At 42.7% G+C, this 15122-nt stretch overlaps 1 protein-coding gene across 1 annotated transcript in view; it reads left to right on the top strand.

Annotated features, from left to right (window-relative positions):
- The window catches only part of RELN (reelin), a 429656-nt gene that overhangs the window by 49523 nt on the left and 365011 nt on the right, over positions 1–15122 (top strand). Inside the window, exon 2 of the mRNA XM_084811492.1 lies at positions 11869–11979. Within this exon, the coding sequence (XP_084667618.1) occupies positions 11869–11979 (111 nt within the window). The remainder of the gene's footprint in view (positions 1–11868; positions 11980–15122) is intronic.

The raw sequence follows: 15122 nt of genomic DNA on the forward strand, positions 1-15122 counted from the left end.
CTGATGGTTCTCCCTCAGAATCTGAACTGCTATCCCACTCCCTGCACTCAGAAACACCCCTGACAAGCATATTTAAATTCTCAGTCTTCATTGGGTTGTTTCATTCATTTCATTTATTATATTTCTATACCACCCCATAGCCAAAGCTTTCTGGGCGGTTCACAAAAACAGTTTGGGTTATTCTTTGGGTTATTCTTTGTTTTGACTCCTTATGTTTTACTTTCGAAATATTCTTTTTTTTACTTCTTCAAATCTTGGTGTCCCCCAGAATCTGCTATACCTCTGTCCTGAGCGTGGGTGTTACATAAGGATTTGCACTCACTCATGAACATTGTCAATAGAAGGGACAAGTAGGACTTGCAACAAAATGTTGCAGCATAGTGTGCTTTTGTTTAAGATTCCAGCCAGCCAACCATGACCTTTTCCAGGACTCTTCATTCCATTCCCTCTCTCCCCAGTTTTCCATCCTCCCCTTCCCAACAGACACTTAGCATTCTGTGGCCACTGAACATATTTAGTCCTCAATGGGCTTTTGTGCAGGGTTGTGTTTTTGTTCCCTTGGGGGCAGGGTCCTCAATTTTTTTGTACTTCTGTAAACCTTGGGATTTCCATAAGCTTACTGATACCTCTCTCTTGTTTCTCAGTAGCCTTGTTTTGGCTACAAAAAGCACATAAAACTGGTTTGAACCACAACTCAAATAGTGGTTTGAACTGCCACTCAAAATCAGTCAACATCTAGAAATATTTCTCACCACCAAATTCTTCAATTTTGTGAGTACTACACTTTTATTTAAAATGCATACCAATATATACTTGAGGTACAATTCTGCATGATATATAGAAATATTGTGCTTTTTGGTGGTGGTGGTGGTGGTGGTGGAGGAGGAGGCAGAAGAGGAAGAGCCAGTCATTATGCAGCAATTTCACATATGCATTCTAGCTGCATTTCTAAGGGAAGTATGAATAACAATCTTCTCTCCCATCCAGTGAAAACAAAAATGGCAAACACAGGAGAGGGTTTAATCATAGTATGCCTCTGTTTTTCTCCTAGTGGGATGGAGCAAGAACAGTTGGAAGAGCTAAATCTAGTAACATATCTGAAATTGAAGGTTTAAAGTCTCCCCCCCCCATTTTTTTACATAAGGTAGTTTAGGTTTTGGCTTCATACAATGGCAACAAGAATCTAAATTTGCTGTGGATTGCCAGTGACCAGAGTTATTCTTATTCAAACATGACCCTTGTGTATACCACACAATAAACACTCAACCCCTTCTAGCAGGGAAATAGATTACAACAAAACTGTATCATTTCACCTAGCCAATATATCTTACAGTCTGAAAAATTAAGCACCCTCTCTTTGAAATTGTGGGACTTACTCCCAGGCAAGCATGTTTAGGACTGGGCTTTAACAATTTCTTAGGGTGCAATCTTATGCGGGTTCAGACAGAAAAAAGTCCTACAACTCCCAGCATTCCCCAGCCACTGGCTGGGGAATGCTGGGAGTTGTAGGACTTTTTTTCTGTATAAACCTGCATAGGATTGTGCCTTACAGACTTTTTGTGGTAGGTGAGGCTCACAAGTCCTGTCTCACCCAGGCAAGATCCTGGTGTTTATATCTGACAGTGCCTAAAAATATTTTTAAGGGCACAATCCTATGCTGGCTGGGGAATGCTGGGAGATGTAGGCCTTTTCTCTGTCTAAACATGCACAGGATTGTGCCCTAAATGATGCAATTGTCTTTTTCTGTGTGAACTGATTTCTTATCATCTGCAGCAAACCTATGGGTCAAAGTAAGGATTGAGTTCATTTCTCTATGGGAACTGAGGAAAACTACATAACTCATGCACTGAGGCGGTCGCCTGCCTAGTCTAGCAGGCAGGAGTTGATGTCAGGTTGCCTCTTCTTTTCCAAACTTGCTTGAGGAAATTTTTGTATCATTCCTAATTTCTATTAATACATAAGGGAAAGCAGAGAGGACCAAAATGTACAAAATAAATGTCTTGCCTTTTTATTATAAGGTGATTAGATTAGGGGTGTTGACTGTGACTTTCAGGAATTCTCTCAAACTTAATTCTTAATATCAATGGAACTATCACAGTTTACCTTGTAGACAAGCTTCAGCCCTTCAATATGAATGCTTCCACATAGCTTTCAAATGTTATGTACCCTGACAAATATTCACTTGTTTGATAGTAGTGGCTGGGACATTTATTTACCCCCATCTCCCTGTATCCTCCCCACCCTTCCATCTTTTGCTCCTGGCAGAACAGGGCATCCTCTTCTAGACAGAGAAACCAGCTGTGGCTTGCAAATAATCCCACGCACCTGCAGTTATTATTACTTAATACCTAAACCAGTGCAAGCCAATGTGATGTAATGGTTAGAGTGGCAGGTGCAGACTGGGATTGGGGGGACCCACATTCAAATGCTAGGCCCCCACTGCTTCCAGACAGTGGGGTCCTAGCACGAGCAATCAGAAGACAGTGTGCAGTTATTCCATCTTAATGGCTTGTCTGTAATAAGAAGAAAGACAGAAGCAATGGGGAAAATGGGGAGGGCTACGAGCAGAAGATGTCATCTGGACTCCCCACGACATTCCGTGAATGAGGCAGGTTGATGGTGCCATAAAAGCTTTGTCTGGAAGCACCATGAAGCTCACCGAGTGACCTTACTGACAGGGCACAAGGTTGTTGTGAGGATAAAATGGTGAGGGAGAACTATTTACACCAGCTAAATCTCCTTGGAGGAAAGGTGGGATATAAATGCAATAAATACATCCCGAAGAGAGGGAAAATAAATTTAAGCTGTGGGGGCTTTGCAGTCAGGATGAATGACGCCTTGAAACAAAATAAAACCCTGCACTTTACATTCTGAGGATGTGGCCTTGCTCCACGTCCTGACATTTATTGAAACATGGTCTCTGGGACATGGAGCAGGTTTATATTTCAACAGCTGGCACATGTTTTATTGAATTCCCTCCTTGGGAATGTTCATCTGTCCCCTAACCTGCTTTCTTTCTGCCAGCATGTTCAGGGATTTTTATGTCAGAAGACACTTTCAGCTGCTCAAATTTTAACTTATTTTGAATTTTGATGAATAAACATGGGCTAGTTGTTCTTAAGCTTGTTTTTCCTGCTGTTCTAAGCATCCTCTACTGCTGTGTTATGTTTATTAAGCATTTTTAATGTTTTTATTGTTTGCCCATTTATCTCTATCTTTATCAGATTTTTTATAGTTGCTAGGTCACCTTGAATATCCATTTAGAAAGGCGCCATTCATAAATTAGGGGCTGCAATTCAAATGGCATATCTTATATATATGAAGAGATCAATAAAGTTGAAGCAAGAAGGTTTCTTGGTCAAAACTGTGGTAGTAAAATGGCTGTGCCAGCCCACCTATGATAGGAAACTATAAGGGAAAGATGGTAATAGTGAATAGTAGCAGAATCATAGAACAGTAGGGTTGGAAGGGGCCTACAAGGCCATCGAGTCCAACCTCCTGCTGAATGCGGGAATCCAAGTCAGAGCATCCCCAACAGATGGCTGTCCAGCCTCGTCTTGAATGCCTCCAGTGTGGGAGAGCCCACCACCTCCCTAGGTCATTGGTTCCATTGTCGTATTGCTCTAACAGTCAGGACGTTTTTCCTGATGTTCAGCCGGAATCTGGCTTCCTGTAACTTGAGCCCATTATTCCGTGTCCTCCACTCTGGGATGATCGAGAAGAGATCTAGGCCTTCCTCTCTGTGACAACCTTTCAAGTACTTGAAGAGCGCTATCCTATCTCCCCTCAGTCTTCTCTTCTCAAGGGTAAAAACATGTCCAGTTCTTCCAGTCTGTCTTCATAGGGCTTTGTTTCCAGTCCCCTGATCATCTTTGTTGCCCTCCTCTGAACCTTCTCCAACTTGTCTGCATCCTTCTTAAAGTGCAGTGCCCAGAACTGGACACAGTACTCCAGATGAGGCCTCACCAGTGCTGAGTAGAGGGGAACTAGTACTTCCTGGGATTTGGAAGCTATGCTTCTATGAATGCAGCCCAAAAGAGCATTTGCCTTTTTTGCAGCCACATCACATTGTTGGCTCATATTCAGCTTGTGATCTACCACAATTCCAAGATCCTTCTCGCTTGTAGCGTTGTTGAGCCACGTATCCCCCATCTTGTAACTGTGCATTTGGTTTCTTTTTCCTAGGTGCAGAACTTGGCATTTATCCCTATTAAATGTCATTCTGTTGTTTTCTGCCCAGCACTCCAGTCTATCAAGATCACTTTGAATTTTTTTTCTGTCTTCCAAGGTATTAGCTATCCCACCCAAATTTTGTGTCATCTGCAAATTTGATCAGCCTTCCCTGCACCTCCTCCTCCAAGTCATTAATAAAAATGTTGAAGAGTGCTGGGCCCAGGACTGAGCCTTGAGGTACCCCGCTCGTTACCTCTCCCCAGTTTGAGAAGATCCCATTGATAAGCACTCTTTGAGTCCAATTCTGTAGCCAACTGTGGATCCACCGGATTGTTGTTTCATCTAGCCCACTTTGAGCTAGTTTGCTCATCAGGATATCATGGGGCACTTTGTGGAAAGCTTTGCTGAAGTCTAGGTATATTATGTCCACAGCATTCCCCCAGTCCACAAGGGAGGTCATCTGACCAAAAAATGAGTTCAGATTCGTCTGGTCAAGAACAAATCCATATTGGCTTTGAGTAATCACTGCATTGTTTTCAAGGTGCTTACAGATGGATTGCTTTAAAATCTGCTCCAGAATTTTCCAGGGATTGATGTCAGACTGACTGGTCTGTAGTTCCCAGGTTCCTCCTTTTTACCCTTTTTGAAGATGGGGATAGCATTAGCCCTCCTCCAGTCATCTGGCACTTCACCCACCCTCTGTGATTTCTCAAAGATAATAGACAGTGATTCTGAGACTGCCAGTTCCTTTATTACTCTAGGATGCAGTTCATCTGGCCCTGGAGCTTTGAACTAATTCAAAGTAATTAGGTGTTCCTTGGCCATATGCCTATCATTCTCGAGCTACAATCCTGCCCCTTCAGCCTGTACTTCGCGTTTGCCGGGGGGGGGGGTCATAGACCCTCTTTTGGGAGAAGACTGAGCCAAAGTAGGAATTGAGCACTTCTGCCTTTTCTTTGTCATCTGTTATCGTTTTGCCATCCTCACTGAATAGTTGAACCACCATTTCTTTCCTCTGTCTTGTACTATGCACGTATCTGAAGAAAGCCTTTTTGTTGCTTTTAGCATCCCTGGCTAACCTCAGCTCATTCTCAGCTTTAGCCTTCCTGACACCATCCCTGCAATTCTGTGCTACCTGCCTGTACTCTTCCTTTGTAGCTTTGCCTTCCATCTACTCCCTATATGTGTGCTTTTTTGTTTTCAGGTAATCTCTAAGCTTTTTGTGAAGCCACATTGGCTTCTTCTGTTGTCTTCCACCTTTTTTGTGTGTTGGAATTGTTTGTAATTGTGCCTTGAGAATTTCCTTTTTTAAAAACTTCCACCCATCTTGGACTCCTTTTCTCGTTAAAGTCTCTTGCCAAGGATCCTTACTTATCATTGTTCTGAGTTTATTAATATCGGCTTTCCTAAAATCCAGGGTGCGCATTTGACTACACTCAGCTTTTGCTTCCCTTAGAACCAAGAACTCAAGTACAACATGGTCGCTTTCCCCCAGAGTTCCTGTAACTCCTACTTTATCCACTAAGTCATCTCTATTGGTTAGGATCAAGTCAAGGATAGCCGATCCTCTAGTTCCTTCCTCTACTTCCTGTAGGAGAAAGTTATCAAGTCAGGAATTTCTTGGAGGGGCCATGTTTTGCAGAATTTGTCTCCCAACAAACATCGGGGAAATTGAAGTCCCCCATTACTACTACATCATGCTTCCTTGAAACATTGGCTATTTGCTTTTCAAAAGTTTCATCTTCGTCTTCTCCTTGATTGGGTGGCTGGTAGTAGACTCCGACCACCAGGTTCCTTTTATTCTTTGCTCCATTTATTTTAACCCAGGTGCTCTCGATGGGCCTACCAAGCTCATCCTCCTGTAATTCTGTGCAGAGATATGTATTTTTAACATATAGCGCAACCCCACCTCCCTTTCTGTTCCTCCTGTTCTTTTTGAACAAGTTATATGCTTCAATTGCTGTATTCCAGTCATGAGAGTCATCCTACCAAGTCTCAGTTCCACCTATCAAGTCATAATTTCCCTCCTGTATTAAGAGTTCAAGTTGGTTCTGTATGTTTCCCATAATCTGGGCATTAGTATATAGACATTGAAGACCATGTGCTTTATAGTCTGGCTTTCTTCCTACTTGTTTGTGAAGACTAGTACTCTGTCACTCTTTTATCTCATCCTGACCCAGTTCCTGGGACACTAATACTGCAGGTGGCTACACCTCCTGGATTTGCTGTTTGATATCCCAAGTAGTTTCCCCAGCTATGCTAAAAGCTTGCTGTATCAGGCTGGAGCCAATTTCCTGTGTGATTGCTAGCCCAGTGACTTTCTCACATTGGTCTCCCTGGGCTTTAGGCAAAGGAATCAGATCAGGAACCCCTGCTGCTAGCTCCTGCTGCTTCCCTTCTGGGCAGCCTGCCAGCAGTTTTTGGCAGCCTGCCAGCAATCAGCTGAGCGGCAGCATGCAGAAAGCATCCAACTGCTGTGCATCTGCCTGCATCGTGGTCCTCACCGATTCAAAGGATTGCATTCCCCCACCCCCATACCTTGGTTAAATGTAACTCCATGGCTCATCACCCTTGCGTAGTCACTACCTTCCCCTTTGGAATAGGTCTTCTCTGGGTTCTACCCATCAATAATACCATTTCTAATTTTACAAAGATGAAGCAAGGCTAGGCAGAAAATCTTTTCATGAGATACTCTCTGTGCCTGTGTAAAACATAAAATACTAATACGACTACTAATAATAAATACAGGGAAGCATAGAAATATGCAATCCCACAGGAAGTGGGATAGCCCAGAAAAAGTTGCAGTGCCTAATAGTTCTGTTTGTGTGTTTCAACTCTAAAAAACAGTTAATCAGTCAGCATCACAACTCAGACTTTGAACAACTTCATAGAATCATAGGGTTGGAAGGGGCCTGCAAGACCATCGAGTCCAACCCCCTGCTCAGTGCAGGAAGCCTGATTCCCAGGCAGTCTCCCATCCAAGTACTAACCAGGGCTGACCCTGCTTAACTTCTGAGATTAGATGAGATCAGGCACATCCAGCCCTTCGCTCCTTGTTATTGCCTGGGTGTTTGTACCAGCTTACATCTCTTTCTTATCTTTAGCTTCATTAATGGTTCCTATATTTTCATGTGGAATGCAGCATGTAATCGATGTTTTCCCCTGATGAAATTGAGATAAAATTAGAACTGTGATAGAACCGACGGCTGGGAAAATCTTGAATATTCATCCACTTACTTCTGATGTGTCTATAAATGTATGCATATTTACAGTAACAGCTGAAAATGCAATTTTGGAGGGGGAAATGTACTATTGCTATTCTGCTTTAACACAGGCTTAATGAAGAAGTCACATTATTTTCAAGGATAAAAATTGACCCATTACCAATCCCATTTTGCATGATCATGTACTCTTACATGTTTGGTCCAAAACCAACTACTCTTGCTAAAAACTATACATCCTACTTTTCCCGGAGCTAGATTGGTCACCTGTTCACAGCAGGATTTTGCATTATAGCTAATTCAATAAAGGATAAAAATCTATCCAACTGTGAAACAACATGGCCACAGAAAAATGGAAAAACCCTTTACTCTCTTAGTGCCTTCCCCCTACTGTTTTTCTAGTCATCAAAATGCTTTTATTATGTTAGCATGTGTTTGGAACTTTCTAGCCTTTAAGAAGACTCAAAAGGGTGACTTAGATCTGCATAACTCTCAGCATTTGGAAGGTCTTTGGGCAGTGAATATCACTACTTTTAGGAAGTGAATATTACTACTACTTTTGGGAAGTGAATATTACTACTTTTGGGAAAGTAGTAAAAGAAAGTGGTGGGCTCTCCCACACTGTAGGCATTCAAGATGAAGCTGGACAGCCACTTGTCAGGGATGCTTTGATTTAGATTCCTGCACTGAACAGGGGGTTGGAATTGATGGTCTTATAGGCCCCTTCCAACCCTACTATTCTATGATTCTATAGGAAGTGAATATTACTACTGCTACTACTAGTTTGCACCTGAAATTCCATGTTGTTTTCACCCTTTAAAATTCAATTTGCTGCTGTGTGATGACTGTATATTTCCTCCTCTTGACAGCAACAATGCATTTGAACTAAGGTGCAGGATGAGGATGAAACAGGTGATAGTAGTTATGGTTCTAAGGTTTCTCTCCTTGTTCAGGACAGATACTCAATGAAGCTAATAAAGAGAAGTTTTCTTCTGCACCTTTTTCTCTTTATTTGGCTAATTTACAAATTACTTAAGGCCACACTCCTAAGCATACTTAATTAAAACTGCTCTAGAGTTACACAGAATGAAGTGATAGTAGACATCTGGACAGTACCACTTCAGAGTGCAGGTGGGGAGGGAGCCATGTTTAGAAGCTTTTCCCTGGGTTAAAAGAAAAGAAGAAAGCTCCTTGGATGCGGTGATGAATACAGCAGGGAGAGGATTATGTCAGACCTTTCTCCCCAGTGTGCTAGTTTTTTAAAAGCATGGAGGATCATATTTTGACATGTAAGAGCATTCAAAAATGTAATACCCTACCTTCAGTTTGAGATGGGACAGCTCAGATTCTGTGACTTTATTCTCTCTAATGTGTAGGCTAGAACTAGATGTTTTATTGGCAAATGGTTGATTCCAACCCTGTGTTTGCCAAGCTAACAGGAATGCAGCGGTTGTACACTTGCAGGGGAGGATTAATGGGCATTTCCTTTCCCCCTTCATCACTGATTGTACCCTGCAAATAGGGCCTCTCTATTCATGTTATTTTGGCAAACGCTATTCACACTGAGGTTTGGGGTGCTAGTTGTTTGAACTGAGTTGGGTCTGGAAAAAGGCTAAGGCTGCAGTCACAAACATACACTTACCTGGGAGTAAACCTCACTGAACTCAGCACTATCCTATGTGCGTCTATTTCAGGTAGACATGCATAGGATTGCACTGTAACATGGCTTCTGAGTATGGTTTGTGGGGAGGCTAAGTGATTTTTAGTATTAGCAGTTCAAGGCCACTGTTGCATGCACAAAGGATAGTGCTACCGCCCTATGTAACAATATGAAGGAACTGCTAGATTTGGCCTGGATGAGGTGTGCTTCCTGGGAGGAGCCAGAAAGTAGTTGAAGGCAACACACTCCGCTTCTTGCTTGAGGAGAGAGAAAGCACAACCTGAAAGTGCTCTGTGGAAAAGGCTTTGTTTAAATAAAACTTAAGTTTGTTTGGAAACAGAGCCTGTTTGAGTCTGTGGGGTCCACCAACTTTTAAACAGCCTATAATGCTTTTACGTAATGAGGCAGCACGCTAGTGAATAATGCCGGCCTTTCTCAGTTGAGGCCATTTAAGCAGATTATGTTTAGTATTTTCTGTTTGTTTGAACTGGTAATATCTGATAAAAGTACCAAGCATACATGTTAAACTGAATGTTCAAGAAATAAGCACTTCAAAAACTCTGAGTGCCATATGGTTTAAGTAATTCAAAGATTTCTGCTTCTTCTCAGTTAATATGTGTCAGAAAAATAATAGCAGGTGCCTGTGTGCCAGAGAATGCTTAAAAACCTGTTCAGTGGATTATGTCAGTCTGTTCATTTTATCTGACATGAATGTGTAAGACTTAACTGTTTAATACACTAATGTGCATTAAAATTGTTGTGCAAAATATGCCTAAGACATAGCATTATGAGCCTTTCTTCATGTGGAGTTAACTGTGCCATCAGCCTTGGCAGTATGCTGAGAGCCGTTTGTTTTAACAAAAATATAACCTTTTACATTTCCAAACTGAGTGAGTTTTGTTTACATCAAAACAAGGTTCTAGCCTTCTTTGCAAATAACGTCTTTCAGTAACAGGTTCAGACGGGTGACCTTTCACTGCTGCTTTCAAATCCTGCGGCTGCAATGCTCAATGTGCGTCCACTTCATGGTAGATAGATCATTAAGGGAGCAATCCTACATGGATTGACGGTCGTCTCCGAGCCTGGGGCAACCGCCTATCCAGTGCAGGGTGGGAGGAGTGGTGAGGAGCAGATCTCCTCCTCGCTCCCCCTGCCCGAGACAGCTGATTTTGTCTGTCTAGCCATGGGACCTCAGAGTGCAGGAAGCGGCAGCTGGACGACACATATGATGTGGCATACCGGCACTTCCAACCTCCCTGCCCCGCCCCCGGGAACACCCCATTTTTGATGCTCTGTGCTGCTCTTATAAGCACAGACCATGGGGCCGATCCGCGCTGCCTATGAGGCAGCGTGGGAGGGGGTAGGGGTCAGTTCTCTGGGAACTGATCTCAGAGCGCGGGCTCCGAGGTCGGTTCCCGGAAACCGACCTATCCTATAGCTGTGTAGGTGCTGACTAGTGGCCATAGGATTGCGCCCTTAGAGTAACAATTATTTCTGATTCATTAAAGATGACTAATAATTTAAACAATCATAAACATGGATGGCTGTCTTTCCCAGGATTGTAAGTTTGTGGGAAAATACACTGTGAAAGAAGTGGAGTTATAAAAAGAGAAATGAGGATGACTTAAATTTGTAAAACTTGTATTTAAAACAAGACTTTGGAATGTTTCCAGCAAAGCTATGCTGATGGGGGAAACCTCTGACTGATATGCCTGCTTTTGTAACATCTCGAGAATTCTGTATACATCTGAGCATGTTTATCCTAGCAATTTCTTATTCACGGTTTGCAGGATGTGTGTTCAGACATGCATAGACCCGTCTATCATCTTTAAGTTAATTGTGGTCGCAACCCTGTTCAAAACATTTCCATTTGATTTTGTGACACTTAGGGAAGCTATTCATGTTATGTGGAAAATGTGGTTGCTGCATGTACACTAGGATTGTCTATAGCGCTGTGGATGACACATCCACCTGAGTACACATGTCTTGGATCACACCATGGCCCAGTCAGGTTTTCCAAATGTTTGTACATGCACATGGGTGCTTTTAAAATGTGTGTATAAATGTGCATGTGTTCCACATAGTTATAGGATATATCAGTGTACACACAGTAGTCAAGTTTGCACATAACTGCCCAAACCTGCCCAACATATGGCACAATTTGTGAATCCTGTTACTAGAGCTGCTTGTTGGATCTACTGTCACCTTAACCTACTGTATGTAAAATTTGGCCTGCTACTCCAATTGCACTTATGGATTTTTGTGGCATAGAAGCTGACAAAAGTATTTGTCTCTGCTTTTATTTGGTTACTTGTTTATGTCAGGCCTTCATTTCAATCTTGTGTTTTGGCCAGCTTCATTCTCTAGAAAGTGAGTGTATAATGCCAAAGAAAAAGTTGGATATCTTTAAAAAACTCTCATTAGAAGGCATGAGTGTTGGTTATGAGGATATTTAAGGATCGGTTTATTTACTGCCTGTGTTGCCTTCCCTCTGCAGGTAATCCAGATGATGGGAAGTAACATTGTAAATGCAGCTCTGAACACATCGGACATTCACTTACCGGTGTCTGCTGTCTTCAGGATTATGCAAAACTGACAAATGAGTGTTCCATATATTTAGATTGGGTCACACAGAACAGATGTTTAAAAGTTACTCCCTATCACAGGGCCCACCAGCATAGCGATAGGCCTTTTTACAGCAACCCCAGGTGGCAAATAAAGACTTAACTGACTTGGGTATAAAGAAGGGTTGTGAAATATTTCCCTTGGAACTGAGACTCTTTTACACATTAAAAAAAAATTATTTCATTTCAGTGACTATTTCAACGAGCACCTTTTTTGATGGCTTATTGGTCACGGGACTCTACACATCTACCAGTATTCAGGCTTCACAGAGTATTGGCGGGTCCAGTGCTTTTGGATTTGGTAAGTTAAACATTATTTTATTTATTTATTTTATTTATATCTCATATTTCCACTAAAAATAGCTTTATATGTATGCTAAAACTGATCTGAAACTCTTCAGCCACCTAGAATTTAAAATGTTATAATTTTACCAAACAGTGTTAACTACTTTCTCAAGGTTAGTGAAAACACTCTTTAAATAAACTAGTTTTAAATTTAAAATATGGATGATTTATATAGAGAACAAATGATAGATTTCAAATGCTTTACAAAGAAGGACACGATTCTCAAAATCAGGAATGGGGTACCTGTAGCTGTACCTCAATTCCAGCTGCCACAAGCCCCAGCCAGCATGGCCAATGGCCAGGCACAATGGGAGCTATGGTCCAACAGCATCTGGAGGGCCACAGGTTTTCCACCCCTGCTTTAAATCCTGTGAAACTCAGGGGCAAACTGTACATTACACTGCAGTGTGCAGCTGCATATAACAAATTCTCGATGGGCTATTGTTCACTCCCTCAGGAGGAAGTGATTTGCCAGACTATTTTGGGAATTGAATCATGACTCCCAAAGCTGGGCACTAAAACGTCTCCCCCAATTTCCCACATGTGGATGGGATGAAAGAATTAGGGATGGCTGTTTTGGTTGTGGCCTAAGAGGGATGGAAGGGGCTCTTGTTCTACCTTTCACTTTTCCTGTAATGGTTCCTAAGGCCCACTTGATTTCACTCTCTAGGATGTCCGCTCAAGTTCAGTGACCGCACTATCATGGTTATCAGGGACATTAAGATCTTTCCTGTATAGTTCTTCTGTGTATTCTTCCCACCTCTTCTTAATCTCATCTGCTTCTGTGAGGTCCCTGCCTTTTTTGTCCTTTATCATGCCTGTCTTTGGACAAAATGTTCCCTTGAGATCTCCGATTTTCTTGAAAAGATCTCTAGTCTTTCCCATTCTATTGTTTTCCTCGATTTCTTTGCATTGTTCATTTAAGAAGGCCTTCTTGTCTCTCCTTGCTATTCTCTGGAACTCTGCATTCAGTTGGGTATATCTTCCCCTTTCTCCCTTGCTTTTCTCTTCCCTGCTTTCCTCAGCTACTTGTAAAGCCTCATCAGACAGCCACTTGGCTTTCTTGCATTTCTTTTTCTTTGGGAATGATTGAGTTGCTGCCTCCTGAACAATGTTACGGACCTCCGTCCATAGTTCCTCAGGCACTCTGTCTATCAGGTCTAATCCCTGAAATCTATTCGTCACCTCCACTGTATATTCATAAGGGATATGATTTAGATCATACCTGAATGGTTTAGTGGTTTTCCCTACGTTCTTCAATTTCAGCCGAAATTTTGCAAGAAGCAGCTCATGATCTGAGCCACAGTCAGCTCCAGGTCTTGTTTTTACCGACTGTATGGAGCTTCTACATAATCAGTCTGATTTCGATATTGACCATCTGGTGATGTCCGTGTGTAGAGTTGCCTCTTGTGCTGTTGGAAAAGAGTGTTTGCTATGATCAGCGTGTTCTCTTGGCAAAACTCTATTAGCCTTTGTCCTGCTTCATTTTGTACACCAAGGCCATGCTTGCCTGTTATCCCGGTGATTTCTTGACTTCCTACTTTAGCATTCCAATCCCCTATGATGAAGAGGACATCTTTTTTGGGTGTTAGTTCTAGAAGGTGTTGTAGGTCTTCATAGAACCGATCAACCTCAGCTTCTTCGGCCTCAGTGGTTGGGGCATAGACTTGAATTACTGTGATGTTGAATGGTTTGCCTTGGATTTGTACTGAGATCATTCTGTCGTTTTTGAGATTGTACCCCAGTACTGCTTTTCCCACCCTTTTATTGACTATGAGCGCTACTCCATTTCTTCTAAGGGATTCTTGCCCACAGTAGTAGATATATGGTCACCTGAATTAAATTCGCCCATGCTTGTCCGTTTTATTTTGCTGATTCCCAAGATGTCAATGTTCAGTCTTGCCATCTCATGTTTGACCACCTCCAGCTTACCTTGATTCATTGATCTGACATTCCAGGTTCCTAAACAGTATTGTTCTTTACAGCATCGGATTTTCTTTTCACCACCAGACACATCCACAGCTGAGTGTCCTTTCGGCTTTGGCCCAGCGGCTTCACTCTTTGTGGCGCTACTTGGAAATTCCCTCTGCTCTTCCCCAGTAGTATACTGGACACCTTCTGAGGGGCTCATCTTCCGGCATCATATCTTTTATCCTTGTGATATGTTCCATGGGGTTTTCTTGGCAAGAATACTGGAGTGGGTTGCCATTTTCTTCTCCAGTGGACCACATTTTGTCAGAACTCTCCACCATGACTTGTCCGTCTTGGGTGGCCCTGCATGGCGTAGCTTATGGCTTCACTGAGTTACGCAAGCCCCTTCACCACAACAAGACAGTGGTTTAATTAAGCCACGATTTGCCGGGATGTGCACCAATTCCAGTTCTTCTTTGTGGTCTCAGTGCATCACGCATCTGGGCTCCATGCCTGCACTGAATCTCATTTGGGAAAGCTTCCATAGCTGAGGAACATTTTGACAGGAATTCTTCCCCCACCATCCACTGTGCATGTCCCAGCGGGTTCCCACCTGTTCCCTTAGTTCTCTTTCGACCGCCATAGTAGATAGTCCTTTTGGAGCTTCCTCTCTGTTTGAAAGAGAATTACTGAGATTTTTTTCTTCTGTGTTATATTTCTTGTCGTTCATCCTGTTTCTTTGTCTTCCCTCATTGTCCCCCCCCCGCCCAATTTTTTCGTCGTCTTTGTCCTTCATTCATCTCTCAACCGTGGCTGCAGTGCCGTCTTATGGCTGCAAAGGCCGCAAATCCGTAAGTGTGTCAAGTGTGGGAGTAAGTTGCTCCTCACCGACCCTCACTCCCTCTGCCTTTTTTGCTGGGTGAAGGTCACCTCCCTGATTCCTGCCCCCTGTGCCAATCATTTGCTAAACAGGCATGAAAGAACAGAACGGACAGACTTAAGGCAGAGCTGTGGAGGAGAGCATTGTTGGCTACAGACACAAAAAATGCTTCTGTGTCCTCTGCAAGTGGCAAACTTGAGGTGACTATGTCGTCCTCCAAGCTGAAGTCTCCTCATCCGGCTACCTCAGTCGAACAGACTGATCCTCCAACTCCGGGGTGCTCATCAGCACTCTCGGTTGCGAGAAAA

This window comes from Heloderma suspectum, chromosome 7 (genome assembly GCF_057233095.1).
Source record: "Heloderma suspectum isolate Gila_16-S chromosome 7, 16-S_ref, whole genome shotgun sequence".
Classification (NCBI taxonomy): Eukaryota; Metazoa; Chordata; class Lepidosauria; order Squamata; family Helodermatidae; genus Heloderma; species Heloderma suspectum.